General features: G+C 40.4%; 1 protein-coding gene across 2 annotated transcripts; it reads right to left on the reverse strand.

Annotated features, from left to right (window-relative positions):
- Positions 1-6: 6 nt before the first annotated feature.
- csrnp3 (cysteine-serine-rich nuclear protein 3) lies at positions 7-23719 on the reverse strand. Of its 2 annotated transcripts, XM_051403690.1 has the most exons (6): positions 23482-23719; positions 22485-22525; positions 6981-7149; positions 3984-4243; positions 3490-3786; positions 7-3379 (listed from the first exon to the last, which is right to left on the reverse strand). In XM_051403690.1, exons 3-6 carry the CDS (start codon positions 7141-7143, stop codon positions 2243-2245), a joined length of 1857 nt encoding a protein of 618 aa, XP_051259650.1. In that variant the 5' UTR covers positions 7144-7149; positions 22485-22525; positions 23482-23719; the 3' UTR covers positions 7-2242. The 2 variants fall into 2 exon arrangements, with proteins under 2 accessions (XP_051259650.1, XP_051259652.1); XM_051403692.1 differs by lacking the exons at positions 22485-22525; positions 23482-23719 and adding an exon at positions 10063-10487.
- Between the last annotated feature and the right edge of the window lie 294 nt (positions 23720-24013).

Consider the following 24013-nt stretch of genomic DNA (forward strand, 5'->3'; position numbering starts at 1 on the left):
GTTGACTAACATTTTTAGCAATTTTAATTAAATTTATTTCAAAAGCATGTTAAAAATGAAACAACTGAAAATGAAGTCGGCTCTATCTACAGTTGGAAAAACGAAACACATTGAAAAAATTTGTACCATTTTGTGCAAAACGTATGCATTTCACAGAATAAGAAAGAGAATAAAATAAATCAGGCACATGAAGCTTTACAACTCACAACCAGCATGAAACAAAAGTCAATTTTAAGATAGTGAAGCAATTTACTCAATACAGACTTTTAGTAAACCACAATAAATACACATTTCAATATATCATTCATAATAAATACTGGAAAATAAAATTGAACACAAGATTCTTAACTGGATGCAGTGCCATTGTATCTAGCCTCCTTCAACTGTATGCTTTGGCACAGCAAATATGTACTATAGGCCATGTTGATGCCACTGATTGCCTGAAAGCTGTCTGTACACTTCTTTTGTACCACAGAGGTGGCATGAGAGGTCCCAGCTACTCGGAGGTCACAAAGACCTCCAGTGCTGACCCTTTTGATTATAAAATATGGGTAGATATTTGCAAGCTCGGAAGAGGGACAAATATCTGTACTCATGCAGGAGCAAAGAGCTCAAGGTAAAGAATTTCAGCAACCTATTATAGTCATCCCGTACTATTCACTAAATTATTGCAGTCCCCCAATTGTTGAGCGGTCATTCCAAATTTCCTTTTTATCAGTGATTTTATAAAGGCGTGTTAAAAGGTTATTTACAGATCTTTTGGTAAAAAAAAATCATAGAATCCTGTTATGTCATTTTCAATGGCTCATTGAACTCAAGAGTCATATTGTGTAGCTTTTAATTACTGATATGAATCAGGTTTGATAATAATAAGCTTTGATTGTCAACCTTGGACATTTGTTTCCTCCATATACAATTATTAAAACTGTGGCATATTTTTATTGAACTAATGTTGCTTTAAGTACAATATTAAGTACCGTGACAGTCAGTTGAAAGTAATCTCAGTCCACTTTACTGAGGATTTTCTCTAGAAGGGAATTAAAAACCCTCAAACTATTGCACTAAACAACAAATTGACATCATTCTTGGATCCACATAAATAAACATCTGAATTATTAGACAGTGGAATGTAGCTTATACAACATTCAATAACAGAAATCCAGCAACCAGTTAATTTATTAAATGCTGACACATTATTTTGAATCAGTATTTTGTTTCCAGAACTGAGACTGGTTACTGATGGCTTTCAAATGAAGCCTATTATACAAATTTTATGATAAAGTTAGTGATCTATTGTCTATGATGAATCATAGAGCTTCTAATACTTTTGGAGATATGTCAAAGTGCTACTTTATTAATATCCCTGTATCTGTGAAACGCTTCTAAGAATAAATCTTAATTTGTAGTGACACCTGCAAATTACATTATTCTAAACGTGAACAGTGGAGAAAAGAACATGTGAGGGGCAATATTTTTCCACTGTTCAAGTATAAATCAGTTAAAACCAACTGCATGCCACTGGACCCCCACACTTTAAGTGCAAAAGGCTGTGAATTGATTTCTGACATTTTATGCTATTGATATTGTATTCCAAACATACAAATAAGAATTCAGGCTTTTTCATGCTTTTCAAAACCATAGAAAAGCATATAATAGTGACAAAAACAAGAAGAGAAATGTACACTATGTATACAACACATTTTTATATAAAACAATGGCATTTTTTCCCCTAGACATTACTGAGATTCCCCAAAAACAGCATGCGTATTGTTATCAAAACATTTACAATATATAAGTATACACGTAATTCAGAAACAATAAATAAACTGACAATAAACCTTTTTTGCACATTTGACACATACAGTAGACATAGAAAAGTTCCATCTACAGTACAATATCTGCTTAAAACTAGAACTTTACATCTGAAATTACAAGATACATTGCACAGCATAACATAACTGATGTTTGAAATGTTTTTTGATCTGTTCCATTTTGCAGTGAAGGAGCACGCTGTAATAGAGAAAACCTTCAGGAAACCACCAAGAGTGAATCATTCCTTGGAAACATTTTCATCATGAACCTATGGCTTTATAGTTACAGATGAGAATGTACTACGGTGCTGTAAATTGCTTTGAAATTTAATGCAAGATAATGCGAAAAGGCCATGATTATGTTCCCTTAAAATGCCACTTGGTCAAGTTAAGACGTAATAATGAAAGAACACTTCAAAAGGTGAGGCCCACTAAATGGCTGTGACCTCGGGGCAATGGTCAGGTAAAGGAAGGTTCTTAGTATTGTTTGCTAGTAAGGTCAGGTCAGAGTGTCCATTGGACTCTTGCTGTGGCTGTTCAGCTGTCAGACACGAGCTGTGGCTGCTGTAGGAACCCTGATTGTTATTGTTCAGGTAGTTTTGAAACTGTGTCTGGTTCTGGTTGTCAGGCTGCTCCACAAACGCTGCTTTGGACAACACCTTCTTCTCCTGATCAGGTGTGTAGCAGGTCAAGGGGGTGGCTGGAGCACCGTTGGTCAGAGTAAAATGGTGATTGGCTGTGTATTGGTCCTCGGCCTGATTCGAGTAGTCTGTGTACTGCTCTGCAGACATGTTGAATGGTCCTTGGGCCACGCTGCCGTTGGTCGTGCTGACTGGATCTTGGAACGCTAAGGCTTCCCCGTAGGGTTTACTGGGTTGGCTGGTTTGGCCATTAGAGACGGCACTGGAACTCCCCAGCTGATAGTACTCAGCCGAAGAAGAATTCATTAAATAAGTGTTTCCGTTCATGTGGTTATCATGCCCCACAGAGCCATCGCTGTAACACAGCACAGAAGACAAGGGGACCACCTCTGTGTGAGACACCGACGGGGTTGTCATGTCATCTGGAAAGTTCTCAGACTTCTCTTCATCGTCGTCATCCTCGTCCTCAGAGTCGCTGTTAGCTAAACTCTGGGTGCTGGAGTCAGACAGTCCGCTGCAGACGCTGCTACTGTCCTCCTCATCCTCCTCGTCTTCTTCATTCTCCTCTTCCTCCTCCTCATCATCGTCGTCTTCGTCTTCCTCGTCCTCTTCGTCATCTAGCGGCTCGTCCATCTCGTCGGCGGCCTGCAGGTGCATGCTGGCCGTCTGTGGAACAGCGTCTGACAGAGAATATTCCAACCTGTGCTGAGACTGAACTAGAGTGTTTCCGCTTCCCAGGTCGTTGGTTTCACCACGGTAACCGTTGTTGGGCGACGCCTGCTGCTGCTCACGACTCTTCTCCAGTTCGAGTTTCATTATGGTGTGCAAGAAATGGGTCCGAACACGAATGGGATTAAACTCCACCCTTCCAGTTGAATTGCTGCAGCCCTCTTTTGTGCAGCCACATGGAAATGACATCCGGTCCACCTAAGGAAAGCAAAACATTTAACTGCCCTATTAATTTCATTTCTAAACAAACAAATGACCTGTTTAATATGATAATGAAACCGAAAGATATGCCTGTCACGGTGATTTACCTGGCACTTGATCCCTGCGATGCTGCAGGCACAGGTTTCCGGGTCACAGAAGACTCGACAATCACAGCCGCAGTCCTCTCTGGACATCCGGATGGCCCGCAGTTCGTGTTTCTCTTCCACGTCAATCTTCTTTACCCCAGAGGAGCGCAGCAGTGCCCGGCGCTTTTTAGTGGTAAGAGGCTGCAGGAAGAAGTACTCGTCTACCTCTGTGTTGTCCAGATCGATGTCATCATCAGAGATGTCCTCTGCCGTGAGCGTGTTGGCCTCTTCAGACTCCACTGTGCCATTCTTGGTCAGCTGAAAACAAGAAGGAATGACATCCAAGCTATGTTATAAAAACAAGGGAACAAAGAGTGAAAGACCCATCACTAAGCTGTGTTTCAAACAAAGAATCTTTCAGACCAAATTCCTTTCAAATTCTTCACATATTTGATACGGCTATCTGCTGAATCAAATCCTTTGTACAGAAATATTTTGCTTTCCAAAGCATTTACCTTGAGTTTGATTGAGTTGAGTTTCTCCTCCTTCAGGTGATCCCTGAGCATGTCTCTGTGGATCCGCTCCTGCTCCAGGGCAAATTCACCCAGGGAGTACTGCCTGATCCAGCTGTGCCTGTTGGACATGCCCAGCGTGCTGCCTCCCTGGCTGGGCACGCTGGTGAATCCCTGCCGCCGGCTGAAGTAGTACACTGTCACATTCTCAAAATGCACCCTCCTTGTCCGCAGGCGCTTCTCTCTCTTCAATATTGAGTCAGCTGCAAAGGAAAATGGGAATGTTAAAAAAAAAATGGTACATGATATGTACCACATGTCATCTTGGTAGTAAACTGTTTTTGACAATTCATTAATCCGATGTGGAAAGAATTAAAGCTCCACACTGCGTATCACTGTGTCAAGAACACTTTGAGCACCGTTGATTTCTTTTATCATTTATAGTTCTTTCATGTTGGAGAAGAACAGTTTTATAGCCATGTAAAGCCTGTTAAGATAAGTGACATTTTTATGGCAAAATGTGGGACACAGACAGGCTGAGAGTATTGTCCTTAAATGCCTGAAATATGAGGAATTCTTTCTGCCTGGCTTTACAGCACGCTTATACATATCTTAGGAAAGCTTTGTAGGGAAGGATTTCATCACATCTCTTTGCTTCCGCTCGGCATGCGAGTCATCGGTGTGTCTTTTTAAGGGGAGCTCTACAAGAGGGAGGGGCAGAGAGGAGGGCAACGGTGGAGCATAAATAATCCCCTGCCTGGCCCAGAGATGAAGAGCGCTGGTTCACAGAAGCAGTGTTCCCAGCGTTCACCCCATATCAGACAGACAGGACAAATAGAAACCATCTGGTTCCAACAGCTCTCCACCCCACGCAAGAGGGACAATGCATTTCATTACAGATGTAGAGCTGTCAGACTGAGGGTGCCAAGCAGAGCCAGGCTTCATTATGAAACGCAAACAGCTATCAGCTCATTTTTGGTGTCAAAACAGTAGACAGATGTTGAGGTCTATGTAATCAGCGTTTATTTTGAGGGTGTCTATATTAATGCCTATAAGAAAAAAAACATCTCACAGGTATTTTTCACCGTTTTGCAAGCTATTATCAGTCCCAGATTCAACCCTGGCTCTTTCTCAGACACGAAATAAAACCCAAATAGATTACAGATGTTTTTCCTCCTCTCCTAACACAACAGCATAGGATGTTAAACCACTTAGGACTTAATTGTTTCATCTCTCTGCCCAGACAGTCAATCACTGTACATTCACATGTCACTTCACAGGAAAGAAGTGTTCATATTGCACTGCTCCCTCGTTGCTGTTAGCTACCAGCAGCTGCAGCTGACACAGAGGCCAAGCTCAGCCTCAAGGGACGCAGCACCCTACTTATGTCTCGCTACAGGGAGGGGGCCCTGTCACCCATCTGCGTGTCATTCACACAGATTAAAAAAAAAATCATCAAAACACACGTTTAGTGTTGACTGTGCCTCGTATTAAAACTAGAGTAAATTGTGACTCCTTTCTTTTGTTCTTTAAGAATTGAATTATTCAGATTTTTTGGCACCAAGTATCTGCCGCTTTCATAATCCCCCAAAAGGATTAATAAACTACAACTGTATTATCTTTTCACTCACATTCTGTCTCGTCTCTCAGACATTAAGATTCACTTGTGCACTGTGTTATTTATTAGTTATGACTTCAGTGTCCTTTTGAACCCGCAGAGGAGACATGTCTTCTCTGGTTGGTTTATTTCTATTAAGACTGAATTCTTTAATACAAAGTCAGTTCAAGCTAATGTGTTGTCCAGAACTGTGGAATCTCTCAGTAGCGGACCTGTTTTGAAGCATTTGTATATTAAAAAGCTCAGCTGTGACCTAATCTTGGTTAACAAAAACTAGCTTTGCTCATCTGCAGTTGTTGCTCCATTTTAGTAATGATTACTCATTGACAGAAAATCACTCAAACAAATTTGATAATTAAGAGTTTAAAGAGGGACAATGCACATTAATTAACTTGAGTCCATCATGTAAATGTGCCAGATTTAGCCATACATGCTAATTTTCATCTTAAGTCTCTGTTTTTTTGCAGTAATTAAATTATTTTTCAAGCAAAGTGCTTTTGATGGTTTCATCTTCTTAAATATGAATATTGCATTTTAAATTATTGCAAACTGAATATATTTGCGGTTTGGACTGTTGATCATACCAAATAAGGCATTTAAAGATGTCACCTCAGGCTTAAGGAAATTGTAACAGGCATTTTTCACCACTACAGACATTTCATAGACCAAACAATTAATTGATAATAATCTGCATATCTACCAATAATGAAAATAATAGTTTTGCAGCACTAAGAATTACCCACCATTCATCAAGTCTAATATTGAGTGTGCATTTGCTTTTCTTTTTTCTTTATGCAACACCTTTATTATACATACAAAGATACTGTCCCCTCCTCAAAAAAAAGCAAATTTCATCCAAAATAGGATTTATATAAGCAGATAACTAAGACAATAATTTAGTGTTCTTAGAGAATGGTACATTAACATGTACAGTATCAACAGTGTTGCACACAGACAGCTTGAGGCTGCATCAGCTCATTCATCTGGCTGGGCCTGCACACTGAGGCTGTTCCTAATGAGGGAGGCTGTATATCCTTCTCCTTTATTACAGCACTACACTCTTAGTAACCACTCAGCCTCCTCTCCTCCTCTCTTCTCTCCACTCTGCTCCTTTCCTCCGGACAGCTATAACTGCAAATTCATATTACACTCCCTTATCAGCAGACATGCGGATCTGTTTTCTTTGACCTGCATCCTGCATTGATTGTGAGCTACAAAATCAGGCCGTCTCTGAATTTTATTCCCATCTTGATTAAAAATCCCTTTCAGTGCTTTAGCTTTGTTTTTTCTTGAGATGAGATGGTGACATTAATCTTTCTGTCAATAGCACAGGTTAGCCACACTGAGCACAATGGATGAATTTAAAAGACACAGGCACTCACGGGTGAAAGGGCCTGAGGCGGAGGGGTTGACACTGTCACTGCTATCCCCGCTCTCACTGCAGGAGACCTCATCATCAGACTCCCGCAAGGAAGAGCACGGGGAGGAGGAGGCTTCTACCTCCTCAAATTTCCTCTTCAGTATTCCACTCATGGCCCGCCGCATCTGCACCTGAAACCAAAAGACAGCAGAGGGGCCACACATTATTTAATATCCAGTTTAAGGCCTTCATAATCCTCAATACACTCAATTAGCAATGAGACCCAGACTCCCCCCCTCCTCCCTTCTCTCCTGCCGCTATCCCAGCTCCCAGGCGTTCCCTGGGCGATTGATCACCTTGGCACAAAGGAGCTGAGATGGAAGGAGAAAGCTGCTAATTACATACTACGTCTGCCTTACAGGAAGTTCATTTCACTGTTTTTGATTGAGAGGCTGGAGAAAAAAAAAGACTGGACCTACTTGTCTTGCATTGCTACTGTACAGTATGTACAATTTTATGTGATAGCATTTAATTGCTCCTACATTTGGAAAGCATAAAAAATATCAGCTGGCTTAAAATCTATTACGCTGCATCTTACAAGGAAAAAATATTTTTCTAAAAATAAGAATGCAACAAATTCCGACGTAAGTGGTATCGGTGCGATGTTTATGTAGAAACGTGTGCATTTCCATTTAACTATGGATGTGGGGCAACAATGTGCCCTACACAAAGTGATTTGTACATTCTGTAAATCACATATCATGCAGCACTAGAGGAGGAATAGGTGAAGCCTTTCTTGACAGCATAAAGAGTGATTTCCTGTGCGTCTGTAATGAGCTTCTGTTGGGTCAGATGCTTCCTACAGAAAAAAAAGGAAAAAAAAAGGCCTCAGGTGAATGCAGCTACAGTCGCCGCAGAGCAGATTAAAAGATCTATACTGTGATGTGCTATATTGTACCTTATGATCTGCTACAAAAGGCAGGGTCAATAACCATAAAACATTCTACATATAATAGCAAAAATGGACCGATCGTGTAATTATATTGCTGCTACAGACCTTTCAGTGATAACTATGTAGGTGCAGCTACATGTTTTTGGTTACAGCACTTCATACGGAGGCTGTTGTAACATAAGTGTTACAGACCACTTCAATGTCAATTGAGAGGGGCCATTAACTCCCTCTGACTAATGATGCAATTAGACAAATAAACAAGAACAAGCTCATCAGTCAACAACTACACTAAAACTAATCAGCAGTACACTGGAACTGGCTCTAATAACTACTGCATTATAACTGTCAAACAATATATTATTTTGATTGCAGCTTTTTCCCTTTGAATTATACCCTGCCATTATTCTCCAATGTGTAATGGATTATAAACATTAAAGGACTTATTTAATCTTAATCACTATTCATAACATCAGACATTGTTGATAATTTAGTCATTTTATGTATTTAGCTGAAGAGCCCTGTGTTCCTTGTTTTAACAGCAGCAGCTGGAACATTATGCCACATTTCAAAATAAACCCAATAACACAACAGTGCTGCTGTAGCAAAGCAAGGACTGCTATGACTGGCAGCTTTCCCCTCACTGCTTTCTTTCTTGGAAACTGGAATCAGTAAAGACAGCATGCATCTTCACCCAGTCCCACTCTGTCTATCTGCCAGAGCAGCTTGTGGGGGAGTTCCATTCACAGACAGCCACAGTTTTTCATCTGGGCCCTGCTATCGAGTCATTACAGATGCAAATGCTGCCTGAGAGACACGCTGCCTGAGAGAAAGAGGTGCAACCCAGAGAGGACTAGGGCTGCCAGCAAGAGGGTCATTGTTCCCAGGAGGCTGTGCTTGTTCAGTGCGGTGACATGGCACCGCCAGCATTTGGAGAACCTCCAGAGTCAACAACTCTACCTACAACTAAGGAATGTGAGGCATCCTCCATCTGGGAGAGAGATGAGGAGAAAGGAGTCTGTCAGGGTAACCTCAATGAAAAGACTTCTTTTCAAAAATAACTGATATTCATTTGGAAGCGAAATCTGTAAGAGGCTGTATCCTCAGCAAGAGTTATTTTAGATTCTGGAAAGCCAATAACAGAGCAGGCTGACAAGAAACCATCAATATACTTTCTCTCTCCTGAATGATGGCAAGACATAATGGCACTAGCTAATGAACTAATCCTGAAATATATTAAATTAGTCTTGCAAAATTCAAAATGTTGATAAACAGAAACTGCCAACCAGGAGTGGAAATTTCCACCAGAAATGACCTGTGCAATTTTAGTCCATTTCCTAGTGAGGGTCCTAATTAGGTACCATTGTTGGAAACCTATTTGTATGCTTAGCCCTCAGCTGATGCTGCACTAGGCTTTGATGCCAAAAATGGTTTCCATGGAGATTCTAATGTACTGTCTCAACTAGTGCTTTCTCATATGACCAGTTTTCAGTGTTACATACTGTAGCCTATATATGGGTTCTTCATACTTAAATGCCAATATTATACATTTATCACAGTTCCTTTCTCAAATTAATGCATAACTAGTTCATTTGCATTCAGTTATGACAGCATGAAAAGTTAAAATCTTGACACAGGGTGGGCATGACATCATAAGCCACAAAGCTGTGTGTAATCTAGGGTGAAGCTTTTTCATCATGGCTAAATAAAATCCAGAGATTGTTGCTCCTCTCCAACAGCTCCTTCTTTGTCTTCACTGTGCCTTACCACTAATCATGGCTGGGCAGCATTATACTATAGTACAAGGGAGAAAATCCCAGAGAAAATAATGCAGCAAAAGCCAGCTTGGAAAGCCCCTCCCTGTGTTTGCCTGTCTATGCACACACATCAACTGTGGAAACCAACTCTTGTCCTTAATCAACAGTGCTCACAGCACTGTAGCACACTCACATTGTGAATACAATTATTTTTCTCCCTCGTCATTCACAAGGTTCCCACAATCACAGTGAATCGATGTGACAACACAAGGCTCAAAACACTCATCCCAAGTGATGCCAAGAAGCCTATGGCATCTGGAGCGAGTCATGACACATCAGTCCTACAATGACCAGACTGCACTTCTCTGTGTGTGTCGGCCCTCACAGGAACAACTGACCTGTATCCACTGGCAAGACTGACTCCTTTCACCTCTTCTCACAGCAGCACAGCCACACAATCATAAATGTGGCAATTCAAAAAAAGGTGAAACATGATGAATGAAGAGGGTCCCATTTTGTTTCAGTCCACTGACTTGCAGCGACCCCTGAGCTCCACGGGCATGAGAAAAAAGGGTGCAGGAGTGTGAGAGAGACTTGTAATTTTCCAGCTCTGACTGCACTGTCGGTACCATATGCTTTATTGTTGCAAGACGGCAGTCTTTCTCACTTTAACTCCCTGTCTGTCACTGTGTTCCTCTCTCTCCCTCTCTCTCTCTCTCTCTCTCTCTCTCTCTCTCTCTCTCTCTCTTTGGCCACACAAAGGCTCATTAGCTGCAGCCAGCAGAAAGGCAGGAGCCTGACTGGAGCGGAGTGGAGCAGAGCAGAGGCAGCCTGTGAGATCACATGGGTGGGATGTCTGAGAGAGAGAGAGTCAGGCGTGCCTCTGCTCCTGCTGTCTGCAGATATTTTTACCAACATGAGCTGGGGAAGGGGAGGGGGACGAGTAGGGGGGAGGAGGAGGTAGAGGTATGGGGGGGGGTCAGAAAGAGGGGGAAATACAGAATGTTGGAGAAATGGATGGGGGGGGCATAACGGATATGCAGGGTAGTGAGAAAGGGTTGTGTGGGGGGCGTGGGGGGGGGGTATAACAGAGATGCAGAGAGGAGGGGATTCAGAGGGGAATAGTAAAGGGGAGGGGAGAATGAGGAAGAGGTGGAGTGAGAGAGAGTAGGGAGGTGGAAAGAGAGAGAAAGGGGCAAAGAAAAGGAAAAGGGGAAACATCTGATGCCAAGAACAACATAATAGGACCATCAAGAGAGTATAAAACTACAAAATAAAAGCTTAAATGACCTATAAAGACAAAACAAATGCAGGATGAATCAAATTAAATCAGAGAATATTACACATTGTTTATATAAAAATGTTGGCAAAACTGCAACGTAGCTTTGCACAGAAAATTAGCTTAACAATCACATACCTGGAAGAGGTTGACAAGATAATATGAATTAATAGCAGCCTACTGCCTCATCCACAGGAAATAAGATTTGTCAGCACTGTAGTGAATGTGGTCCCAACACTTCCTATGCCAGGAAGTTCTGCAGAAGAGTTAGTGGGGCCTCAGCTTGTGCAGTCAGAGAGTCATTATATCATTGGACCGTATGTCAACATAAAAGGTCCTGCACTTCCTCGAACAGGATAGCTTTGAGCCTAGAGGCTTTTTTGCAGCCAGTGCTGCATTACAGTCTTTACAAACAAATGACTTTCTGAGCACAAACACAACGCAGCAGATAAGAATAGTACAGCACAGTTAGCAGCATTGCTACTAAGCATTCACTCAAAGCCTTACATTTGCATTGTTTTATGGCTCTTAAGTGGACATTTAAATCCATTGTGGGTTAGCTATATGGTTTATATAGTGTCTGTTAAAAGTCAACATTTACTGACAGTCTTATGTGAGAGGATTTGTGTTGTTTCTTTGATGCAATTAAAAACAATTGTCATTCAACCCTGCAATGTTCTGCATCCTCACCAGTGTCCTCAGTGTACCTCGCCTTGACAGCACTGCACTCCTCCTCCATCCCTGTTGTTGCAGCACAAAACACCTCTCTCTTGTATACTATATAACATCATCCAGCCACAGTCTAAGACACATTGAAAAGCAGCAAGAAATTCATTTGTTCTTGTACTTTTGAAGATCATCATAGATCCGAATCACAGCTTTAGCATCAGGATGAGGTATGAGGAAATCTTTATTTTTCTTCATGTCATCTTCATGATGTTACACCACTGTCAAGCAATATGAGCTGCTGCATTTCTACAGAACATGCTACTGTACATTGATACATTTAGTAGTAGAAGGAGTAGTAGTAGTAGTAGTAGAAGTAGTAATAGTGGGAATAGTATCATTATTTAAAGGTCCACTGTGTAGAATTTAGTGGCATCTAGCAGTGAATGTTCAGCTTGCAGCTAACTGAACATCTCTGGTGTCTGTATTTGACGAACTGGGAATGAGAACGAGATGTAAAATGTGTAGGAGAAACTAATGGCTGTGAGACTCGCCAAAAACGCGAAAGGCCTTATCTACAGCCAGTGTTTGGTTTGTCCACTCTGGGCTACTGTAGAAACATGCCGGTTCAACATTGTGGGCTCGAAGGACAGCGACATGCAGCGTCTTTAGATAAAAATGGCACATTTTAAGGTAATGAAAACACAACGATTCCTACACAATAATAAAAAACATATCTATGAATATTCTATTCCATTTCTGCTAATTGATCCTCCTAAATGTTACACACTGGACCTTTAAGGGTTCATACCCCTTCCAAGAATGACTTTACAATATGCAGTTTGCCGACAGGAAGCCGGCTGAAGTGTACTGACTGTCCTCTGATAGACTGCTGAGCACTCAAAGATTACGGTTGGCTATTATGGCTGAATCAGAAAGACCAAAGAACAAGCAAGCATATAGCAGCAACAAAATACACATACTATACCTACACAGGGTAGACACAATAACAGGAACAGCTATTCAGTGTAGTACAGCCCAGTAAGGTCGACAAAGTCAAATAAATGCTACTCTGATGTAACTGATCAGACTAATGAGAAGGCTGATATCCTTATCACCATATCTCAAAATGATAGATCTGTTTATTTATGTCACAATTTATATGTGTGTGTCTCTCTTGCTCGACTACAAAACACTGCAATCAAAATGACTAATACTAATAGGTGGGAACATGAGCTACGTTTTTGGGCCTGCTGGATCTGTGGGGTCTAGTTTTAGGCTACCCGGAAAGGGTGTAAAGCAAAGCTACTATCTCTATTTAACTTGAATAACATATGTATTCAATTTGTATAATGGAAATGGGTAGGCATAGACTGATCTTTTAAAATGTTTGCTATTGCCATTTAATATTAATTTAGATAAATGAAACATCCAGATTTTCTTTAGGCTTTTAACTTCTAAATTAAATTGTCTAGAGTCTGCTACCATACTAAGACATATTAAATACTTCCAACTCAGCTAAATGATTCTTTTACAAGGGTTTTCTGCTTACAATTATCTGAAAAAACATCTACACAGCGAAAACATTAAGAACCACTCCAATCTGGAGTGGATGTCTGATTACGGTAAATTTCATGTGTTGACGTGTCTGTGGACAGTTACATTCTCTAGTTGTTTAGCTGTTAGGTTAAAATATGAGCAAAAACAACCTGACCAAACTCATAGCTCAAATTAAAGTAAAAGTAAAGGAGATTATACTATGACAGTATATATACAGTATATTCATCCCTTATTTATTCAGCCTGGTTGTTCTTATGGTTCCTTTCTTCCAACACCTTTGATGAAATGTGTTATTAGATGACCTCATATGCATTCCTTTAATGATTCATCCATGAGCATCACACATATATGCTGTCCTATTACATAAAAATGCAAAACATAAGCTGGAGAAATGGCATTTGTTACACCATTGCACCAGTGATGGTGACCTATATTTGCTCTGACTTTCAAGAGGCTTTCATATTTCAATGAAGGAAATGAAGACAGCAGGCAAAAATAAACAAAGACAAGGTTTGGAATTAATCATTTGTGTACCAATAATGTAATTGAGTTCATGTAGAAAAGACCTGCCCAACTCCCAGTGAACCAGATTAAAGGTAAATTCTAAAATATCTTTTGATGGCAGAATCATATAAGCAAATAAGAAAACAGAGGAGTGCTTGGTATGTCTCACAGTAAATGTATCCATTCTTTGTTTGTTTGGTTTCTGTTTCACAGAGCAACCTTTTGTCTAAACTCTGACATATGACCTGTCTCATCAAAAACTTTCTAGCAATAGCTATTAGCACAACATTTGTGAGATAAAATGAAAAATGTAAAAGCAATCATTATCACGTCATAAGCATAAACTCTGCACTGATTTCACCAAAACACTTGACTCTGAACAGTCCGGGCTTAATAACAACATTAGGGGATGGAACAATATGCGATATTATTGGATATCATGATAAAAAAAAAACACTGAGATAAATTTATCCTGGTGAATTTCCATTATTGTGATAATCTAGCTCGCCAGCATTGAGTGCTGTATTTATTTCCTGATTTATTTTTGAACAAGGGGACAAGGGGGAGCCTGCATCTTTCCAGTCATTCCAAAATCCTAAGCCTGTCAACATGGCTGAACTGAACTGAACATGACTGGGCTTGGCTTGCCCGTTGTATCCCCCACAAACAAAGTTAAACCAGATATGTGGAAGTAGTATAGATTCCAAAATACAGAACAGGGCTATGACGCTCCTATCCGTAACAATAATTGTGTTTCATAACAAAATGTAAGGTGAAGTGATTCCAGTAAGTTTTAGTCCAATTTTAAAAGTATTAAGTATATTTACATTATTATCGTGATAATATCCTATATCGCAATTATTTTTCACGATAATCCAGACAAAAAATTTTCATATTATCCCATGCCTTAGCAGCGGCCATGAGTCAGAGCCTGAGTAAACCAAGAATGAATCATTGCACCCACCTTACTTATCATCTTCATCACAGCCATTATCCACCTCCATGCCCAGCACAACTACATCACAGTAGCTTCAAATACCCTACAGAACAAATGGCAGGCTCTTTAGTCTATATAGTTTCATGTCCAAGGTCAAGGGTCTCCATCAAGCCTCCATCAGCTGCATACTGAAGCTATGAATCTGCAGTATACAGATCTTAATGCCATCCTCCACTGAGAACAAGTTGTGCAGTGCACCCATTGTGCATTTCCAAATGCATAAAAGATGCTTGAACTGCCCATAAACAGTAAGTAGAAGTTCTTCTTGACTTTGCCACATTCCCATATGTGCACGGATCACTTTGCCTTGCCAGTACAGACACCTCAGAGCCCTGCAAAATTCATACTGGGGGTCTCCTGAAAATCTGCTGCAAAACAACTGTATGTACCACCACCAACCATGTAAGAGGAAACAAATATTTACTGGATTTCTATGGCAATCATGAAACACCAGCTAAGAGAGATCGGTACAATGACTGATTCATGTTAAAGCAGACATTCCACTCTCATCTGCACACTGGCAAGCAGGCACCTAGATATTAAAGAGAGTGGTACAAGAACAACGTCAGCATCAACCACAAAACGTTCCACATCAACGCCAATAAATGGAAGGACATTGCAAAGGCAGACCTCTGCTGGGTAGAGAAGTTCATGAAGCAGCCACACTACATGGTAAATATTTCCAACAAGTCGCACAAGACAAAGGAGAGGCTTACAGCGAAGAATTGTTGCTTACAAGGCTTACAATGAAGGCAGATCCATTTCTATTAGGATCACTCATTGCAGTACAATCTGTGGTTCCAGGAATATAAAGGACCAATATAAGCAAGGTACATTTGGTAGAATGTGCTTGTACTAGAATTGCATGATTGCGGTTAAGTAATTACGGCAAAAAGCAGGAAACAGCATAGAGTTGAATTGAACAAGTTAATAGAGGAGAATGCAGTTAGCAAGCCAAAGACCCAGATATGTTGCCAAGTCAGTGTCAAAGTCAAATGCCCTCCACATTCTCACTTTCCCTGTACTACAGAAAATAAAATGCACTGGTATGAAATGTTCCAGGTGACTATACATAAATCACTAATTAGTGGTTACATATGTTTACATTAATTATTTGCATATAAATACATAAATACAATTTTTAGGAGACGCAGGTGGACCATAAGACCCTTTGAACGGCTGCCAAATGTGTATGTGTGGGGGAACAGGGTTGGGGTTTGGGTGAGTATAGATTGATATAGATCGCAAGTTTGCTTCCTTGTTCTGTATCTACGTCTGCCAAATGCCTATGCCATTCAATATGGCTGGTCGCATCACAGACTACTAGTGTTTCCACAGTGATGAAGCACACATTTATACAGCCCAGATGGCTTGGCAGATCTTTTTATTAATTCTTTCTTTTTTTGATGTGAGAAACATTTTTCTTTTTTCCATTGCAGTAGACCCCATCTGAGTGACTGAGGGTGCATTCCACTGGAACCAACTGATGGGATCACAGAGCAAAGACAAACCCTGAAACCACAAAAGATCCTGGGCCATGCAGCCAGTTGTGTTCAAACTCATCCATCACTGGTGTCACACTCAGCCATACACGGCAACCTTGAGAGAGAGAGCGAGAGAGAGAGAGAGAGAGAGCGAAAGAGAGAGCGAGATAAATAGATAGATATGGAGAGAGAGGCTTGGTCTCAGCTGGACTCCCCTGAGGAGAGGCTGTGGCCTGGATGATTATACAGCTACAGATGATGTCAGTGGAGGATCCCTGCCACCGAGAGAACACAAACACACAAGGCCACAGTAAAACGTGTTTTCGGAGAGGGCATCTGCATTAATCTGTATGTGCTACCATCATGTTCAGGAATAACACAATAAACAGTAATTTGCATCCTATCCCCGGAGAACACACAGGACTACACACCAAATATAAATTAATGCAATGGATTGTTAAAATTGTGTGTATAAAAGCCTAACAGAAAAAAAAGCCAAAGAGAAAACTCAGATCATTGAGTTAGTTTTTTTTAAATCCATGGGCAAATGCTCCAATTAAGCCAGAGTATGCTGTATCTAAAAACCTTTTATCTATGCCGAATTTGCAACTGGCCTGTCATTACTCCTGTTGGGTACAGACCAGTGGAAAAAAACACCTGAACAACACACTTGTTCAGTGACAGTGACAATAAACATTTGCTGTTTTTCCATTTCACTGCAATAAAGGTCAGACTGACAAATTATGCAAAAAATAAATAACATTAATTGTCAATTACAGCCGTCATCTTACTCAACCAGTTCTGAAATAAATTCCACGTGCACAAGGGGGAAAAACAAATCATTCAACAATTAAACACAAAGGAATCCATTTAAGGAAATGTAGCGACATCTACAGATTTATGCAAATGAGACTTCACATGCGCTCTGTACATTTGTTAACTTGCACTTGCCCGAGGCTGCAGACAGATCTGCTCCACACACATGAAAGAGGGGTGGGGGGCAGGAGTGAGAGAGAGAGAGAGAGAGAGAGAGAGAGAGAGAGAGAGAGAGAGAGACAGACAGAGAGAGAGAGAGAGAGAGAGAGGGAGGGAGGGAGGGAGGGAGTGCAGCCCACTGCTCAGCACTCTGCACACGGAGGAGCTGCAGCCTGGTGATGCCTGCTGCAGCCTCCCTCCTGCAGCTACAGTCGAGCCGAGTGCTGGGAATCATTGATCTGTTCTTCCTCCTCACAGAACAATAGAGGAAGCATAGGCTCCTTATTAACCACATGGGTCCAGAGCAAAGGGTGGCAGCTACTCCAATACTACACATCTAGCTTGCACCCATTTGATTTTAAAAGGCAGTATTAAGAGTGGCCAGTGCACTACTGTATTGTGGTAAATGGCTTCATAGCAATATTCTTATTGAGAGCTTATAAACTCATTGACTCCTGACATACTGGTTTGTTTGTGTGTGTGTGTTTTTTTTTTTAATTCTTTCACACAAAAAAAAACATCAGTAAGTGTTCTAATCAAATAGAGCTACATGCTTAAATTGAGGTGTAATCTTTGAGAAGACATTTCACCCAGCATCTCAACCGTCTTTGTTGTTACAAGCAGTGATCAAAATACTCCGTAGCAGACAAGTATGAACGAGCAAGCTCCACATTCAGACTAATGTTTTGATTTGCTGTAATTCGAATCACACAGTGCGGAGGCATAATCAGGTACTCTCACCCTCATGTCAATCACAATGCTCACCTAAATTATTCATGGCTCTATATTTTATTTATGACTATATTTTCCCATGCCACCTGAAAGTTCGCAAAAGCCGGTTTGCTGGCAGAATCAGAGCTGCCAAAGCATTTCATAGAGACAGGGCTGCTTTCATCTCGCGCTCAGGCTGGGAAAGCTGTGGGATGTGGGGTTCATATTCTGCAGACAAGCCTTATCATTTATATATAGCCAGTATCATGTTGAGATCTTGAATCATTTTTTATATGCAAAACATTCACACTGTTATCCGAGAAAATTCGGGAAGTAGGCCAGCTCTGCATGTGATTAAAGTATATGGTGAATTAGAGTGATATAAAAAACAAAGTGACACAAAGTGTTTCCTGAGAAGAATCAGCATGAATTGCTAACCAGGATACACACCTGAGTGGGGTGTTAATCGCTGTGTTGTTCAAGGATTTAAGGAGTTTTCCATGATTCTTTATGTTGTCTGATGGTGAGACAACGAGGACAAATTAAGATTTTAAAGTTATAACATACAGATTGCAAGTGTGTGAAATATGTTATGTTACTATATAGATCATGGATACGTTCTTGATGGGTAGGTATGTTTTTTGCCTTTAAAATGCGACTCATTTTTGTACCTTTTGTAACAATCAACAAATCAACACTATAACCATTACTTAAAAAGAAGAAAATATTTGCTTTTCAGTTTTTGCTTCTAATGTAAAAATTATGTGATGATGCTTAGAATTTATGTTATATATATATTTTACTAACTGCGATGGAGTTGAATTTAACAGCAATAGTTATTTTCTCTATCAGAGAAACTATCAGAGCTTTTTCTATGTTCCCTTTTGTTGATTAGATGAGCCTATGAGAGATGAAATAATTAAAGATTTGTTTAAACTCTGCTGAAATGACTAAAGATCAAAACATCTGTGCACTCCACTGTGCAAGATTTATTATCTTCGCTTTTTGTCACAAAGACCTTCATCAGAGCATGAGACATGCCAAAGTGTGCCAAGACACACAAAAAAGTTGACATAACTTTTTTCAATAAATTAGCATAACCTCTTTTTGGGCTAAACAAGACTAGAACAAAATACTTTAAAAGCTCCTAAACCCAGTCCACTTCAAACCAGTGAGAAAAACTGAGAGAAAACTAAAAATACTGAAATTTCTCAAGTGCAACAACCATTCTTACTTTAGCAGAAAACTGTGTGTTCATGAAGAACCTTATCACTCATAGTAAGATAAAATAGGTTTTCAATATATTTAACTACTAACTAACTAAAAGAGGGCAGATCTCTGCCAGGTGTGTACAGGGGGCATGTGCGTGGGGATCATGGAGTGGACTGGAGTGGAGGGCAGGCTGTGTATCCAGCATGTATGGATGAGAGTAGTGGAATAAAGGGGAGACAGCACGCAGATTACATTACCAAGGTTACATTATCAAGGTGTAACCAGCGTATTCAGAATATATGGAGACAAACCTCGGACAATTCCAAAACTCCAGTGATGTAAAATGGAGAGAAAAACCCAACAAAAGAATCTGCCAACACGAATATGACTTCCACGTACATTGTCCCTAGCGGGAACAAGATTCAAACTATAGTAGTTGTTGATCACTTGTGGCCCCTACTGGCTGGTTAAGTGGAGCCAGAGGACTCAGAAGTCAATGGAGGTATAAAACAGAACAGTCAGTAAAATAGGTTTTTCAGAAATTTTGAATCACCGCACCGCGAGAGATCCTTGAGCATACAGTCATAAATGTGCACAAATAGGCTGATGGGTCTGGTAGTATGTGAAATTAGCTGCAGACAGATACACACACGGACACACACGGATACACAACCAAACGCATGATCCTTTACACCTGGCAGACAAAACATGAGACACTAGTTTAACAATCTTAAAAAATTCCATTTCTTACCAAAAATATATTATAATGCCAGATAAGAAAGCAGTGTTTCCAATTGAAGTTTATCTTGTAAATCATTACAAGCCCAGGGTGCATAACCGATATAAAAATAAATAATTAAATACATGAACTTTATCTCTTCATAAATTATGTGATCCAAGATTCTTAGTTTTACTTCACTAGAGCTTTCCATAGCTTAGCCAGTAACTACCTCTTCATCACTGCAAATATATAATCTCTACTGCTTATACAATATTTGAAAATAAAACAAATAACTACAGACTTCAGATGGCTATGTATGAAGTATGAAGCGTTTATGTAGTGGCATACCGTGCACTGACAAATAAAACTAATTAAGGCTGAAAAATATATCTTTTTTTTCCCCCTTAACACTTAATTAACTGGCAACAGACAAAAGATTCCAAATAGGTGTCATGGCAACATCTCAAGAGAGCACAATCCTGAACCGTGAAAGCCGAGAGCTCAGCCAGGAAGGAGCCAAAGACACAAAAAGAGTCACATCAAAAGCCTCTAAATTGGAACCATGAACCCTGCTGGGACACACAAAGCTGCTCTGTAATCTAAAAGGTTGATATTAGTTCACACGACAAACCTACTGTATACTTCATTGATGTTTTAATTCAGCATTTGGGAAGATAAACGACAAATAAAACATGTACTGTGACAATTAATCAAAAACACATGTCGAATGTCGGGGTGCAGGGAGTGCCAGCGGTTGCTTTGTACATGAATTGTGTATCTCACACACATTTCAACTGATCAAAACAACAGTTCATATAAAATCAGAGAATGCCGCCTGGTCTACAAATAACCAGTGTTTGTATGTGTTGTCTTTAAAAGGAAAATATCCCCCCCAAAAAACATTGAAATATGATGTGTTTTTTTTCTCAAAACTAGAGAAAATAAATTGTATCATAAACTGTAAATCTCAAGAAAATATGGTCACCTTTTATGTTTCCATGGTCACTGGGGTAAAAATAGGAGTGACTAATAGTGCCCTTTGTGCGCAGGAATATAAGAATTATGAATGAGCTATCAACATTCCTCTGTGTGTGAATAATTTTCTTCTTTTTATATTGTAATTCCTATGGCCTGTTATTTGACATTTTAAATGTATTGTTGTAGCCTGTTGGGGAGGGAATGAGGGAGGGATTTCTCTCCATACAGCGCAAAGAAATATTCTCAGTTTCTTTTCTCTGATACTTGTTAGTATATTACTTTAAAAATGCAAAAAGACTATTATATATCTTTTAAAAGACATTCCAGAATGTCTCACTTATCCAGGTAGCACAATGTCAAGCCCAGGTGTAAAACAATCCATTGGATTTGTTATAAAACAACAACATTAACAACTTCAGCAGATTTGTTTTATTTCTTGTTTAATGTGAAGCACAAGCCAGCTAGTCTTTCCCTACATCAATTTACAATCTGACCTTTAACCCGACTCAGTAAATCTGCCTGAACCTCCGGGTCAAGCTTAAAGCTGTGGATTCTTGTTGTTCCCACATAAAAGGAAACAAAATTGATTTAGCTGTGCATGTGAACCTTTGTGTGCAGACAATTCACCCACACCAACCTCCTGCAGAGAGATTCTCCTTAGTGTTGTTAAGCTATAACACCTTTTCTGTGAATCTTTAATGGACCACAATTTCACTGTTATCAAGCCTTAGCCATCTGTGCTACAGTATGTAATAGCAGCATGGCTGAATCACTTATTCAAATAAGCCAACTTAATGATGCAGATTTTCACAAGTAAATACATCTACTTAATGTTTCAGTGTCCTTTAACTCAGTGCCACATGTACTAATTAAATTCTGCTCCTCTGAGGACTGGGTGCTGATAGATTGAGGAGACAGATGGATTGAAGAGGAAAAATACAGAGTCACACAAGGAGAGAGGCCCCCACTCCCCAAACACACACACACACACACACACACACACACACACACACACACACACACACACACACACAAACACACATCGCTCCCCATCACCTTTCAGATCTCAATCACAAAGATGGAAATGGTTGTGTGATTGTGTGTGTATGGTCGCATGTTGGAGTGCATGCTTTGGCTCCACGATGGACTGTTGCCTTTTCTTTCTGACAAAAGAGGCTGGCGGAGGAACAGTGAAGAAGGCAGGGAAGGATAATGAGACTGCCATATCAAACCTAATATTTAAAAACAGACAGTTCACACGTAAAGATATTACTGCATCTGATTATACTCATGTTACTAACTATATGACTTGACGGGCAGCCATAAAAAAACCTAATCTATCAATCTTTACTGCCTTGGAAATATATCAAGGCCTGTGATTTCCCCATTTTTGTAGCTCTGATGGCTGATTTACAGAAAGAAATAAAAGAAATATCAAGCATATAAGACAACATACTCTAGAAAGAATTTGTCCTCTTCTCATCATTTTGATATCAGAGGCATCTCTCAAGTATAATCCAGTGAGAATAGTGCAGCTGTCTGTATTGACTAAACACTGTTGTCTGCATCAACATCACATCATATCTTGTTATCAGAGGGTCTTTTGTGGCAGCGTAGCAACAGTTGTGCGAGCTTTGAACCATCTATCTCGCAGGCATGAATTCAATATGTTAATGTGTTGTGAAAACCGGCGGCGTGATATTTTAGACACTGAGAAGGAGACTTGGTCTTACCTCTAGCAAAATATATTACACTGCAGCGACCTGCCTCTGTTCTGTGGAGAAAACAGAAGAGAAATATAAATTATTATCACATAATGTAACAGCATATGTCTGCATATCAACAGAGTTACAAGACATCATGCAAAAGGTGACTTTAAATTATGTTTTATTTTGGTTTGCTGTACCAGCTAATACGAGGTGCCAGAAACAAGCCGTTATATTGTAATTCATGTTAGTATCACAGGTTTTTCAGGGAAACTTTGCAATTTGAGCACTGATGTACAGATGATTGACAGAGCTTTATCTAAATCTCTTTGTGAGACACTCTTTCCTTTTATAGCTGGGGGTGGTGTGGTGGGGGGTGTCCCTGGGGAGGCAGGAGGGGAACAGACTCTCTGCCTCCTCTGCCTGTTCTGCAGGAGACTCTGCAGGGAACTAGACTCTCTTCTCCCTGCTGTATGGGAGCCTCTCAGCCAGTTGGCCATATACCAGTCAGCTGGCTCCAACCTAAAGCAGCCCTGTATGACACACATCATGTGCGACCTCAAAAATAATACACAAAGCGCACAAGAGCTCCGACATCCCTCAGGCTCTGTGTCTATTTCAGACACACACACACACACACACACACACAGAGTGGTGAACCCTTTTGTGCACAAAGTGTTTGAGCAAATTAAATGGTCAATGGTTTAGGAGGAACAAAGAAAACGTGGTCTAGAAGTAGGGTATTAATATGATTCTCAAATTTGAATGAGCATCTAGTTACAGCAGATGTCCTAACTAGTGAGGTGTGATGCCCAGAAAGAGTTTGACAAATGGACTTCCTCAGGGAAGGGTCCCAACACACTGAGGTAACAAAACAGCAGGCAAACACATAAAATGTCCACTTAATTTATGCAACAGAGGAAAAGACATGAGAGTTAAAGCTAATAGATCTGTAAATCTCCATCTAATCAATGTGCAATGTGTTCAAACGCAGGCCCATCACAGTAATATTGGTCCTACTCACCATTCATTTCGTTACTATCCTCCAGCCAGTCAATGACGCCCCTCTCTCAATGGACTTCACAATTCTCTGCCTAAACCATGTCACGGCTTTCGTGTGCAGAAATCCTTCACCGCTTTAAAAACCGGTACCGGATTTCCGAATAGCACAGGACTAACCGGCACAATTTGTCGCATACATAAACCTACAACAGTGCTTTAAACCCAGCTCTCCTTCCGGCTGCTCGGGGAACAATGGTGCAGCATCAGACTGACAGCTCCACGGACAACGTGACTTACTCTGTCCAATCGTGGTTTTATAAACCAGGAATCAGCCGCAGAGCACTGCTGCCTGCCCACTGTACGCTTCAAATCCCACTGTGGAATCATGTGCGCCGACTGCTGCCAAATAAGGTGGGCTTAATCATGACTTTAAAACACATTTATGGGGATTTATAGGCAGCAAGTCATTAAAAATGATCTAATTGTGTGTTTGTTTTTGGAGATTCTGACTCATGTGGGTCTAAAAAGTGAGTCACATGCTGTTTGATTCCAGA

Source organism: Dicentrarchus labrax, unplaced genomic scaffold, assembly GCF_905237075.1.
Source record: "Dicentrarchus labrax unplaced genomic scaffold, dlabrax2021, whole genome shotgun sequence".
Lineage (NCBI taxonomy): Eukaryota > Metazoa > Chordata > Actinopteri > Moronidae > Dicentrarchus > Dicentrarchus labrax.

Excerpts from the sequence above, each read along its gene's own strand:
- csrnp3 (XM_051403690.1), bottom strand. The coding sequence starts at position 7,143 with ATGCGGCGGGCCATGAGTGGAATACTGAAGAGGAAATTTGAGGAGGTA. Across the intron at positions 3,787-3,983 it reads TCAACTCAATCAAACTCAAG|CTGACCAAGAATGGCACAGT; the intron begins GTAAATGCTTTG and ends TCTTGTTTTCAG. Across the intron at positions 3,380-3,489 it reads TCGCAGGGATCAAGTGCCAG|GTGGACCGGATGTCATTTCC; the intron begins GTAAATCACCGT and ends TGCTTTCCTTAG.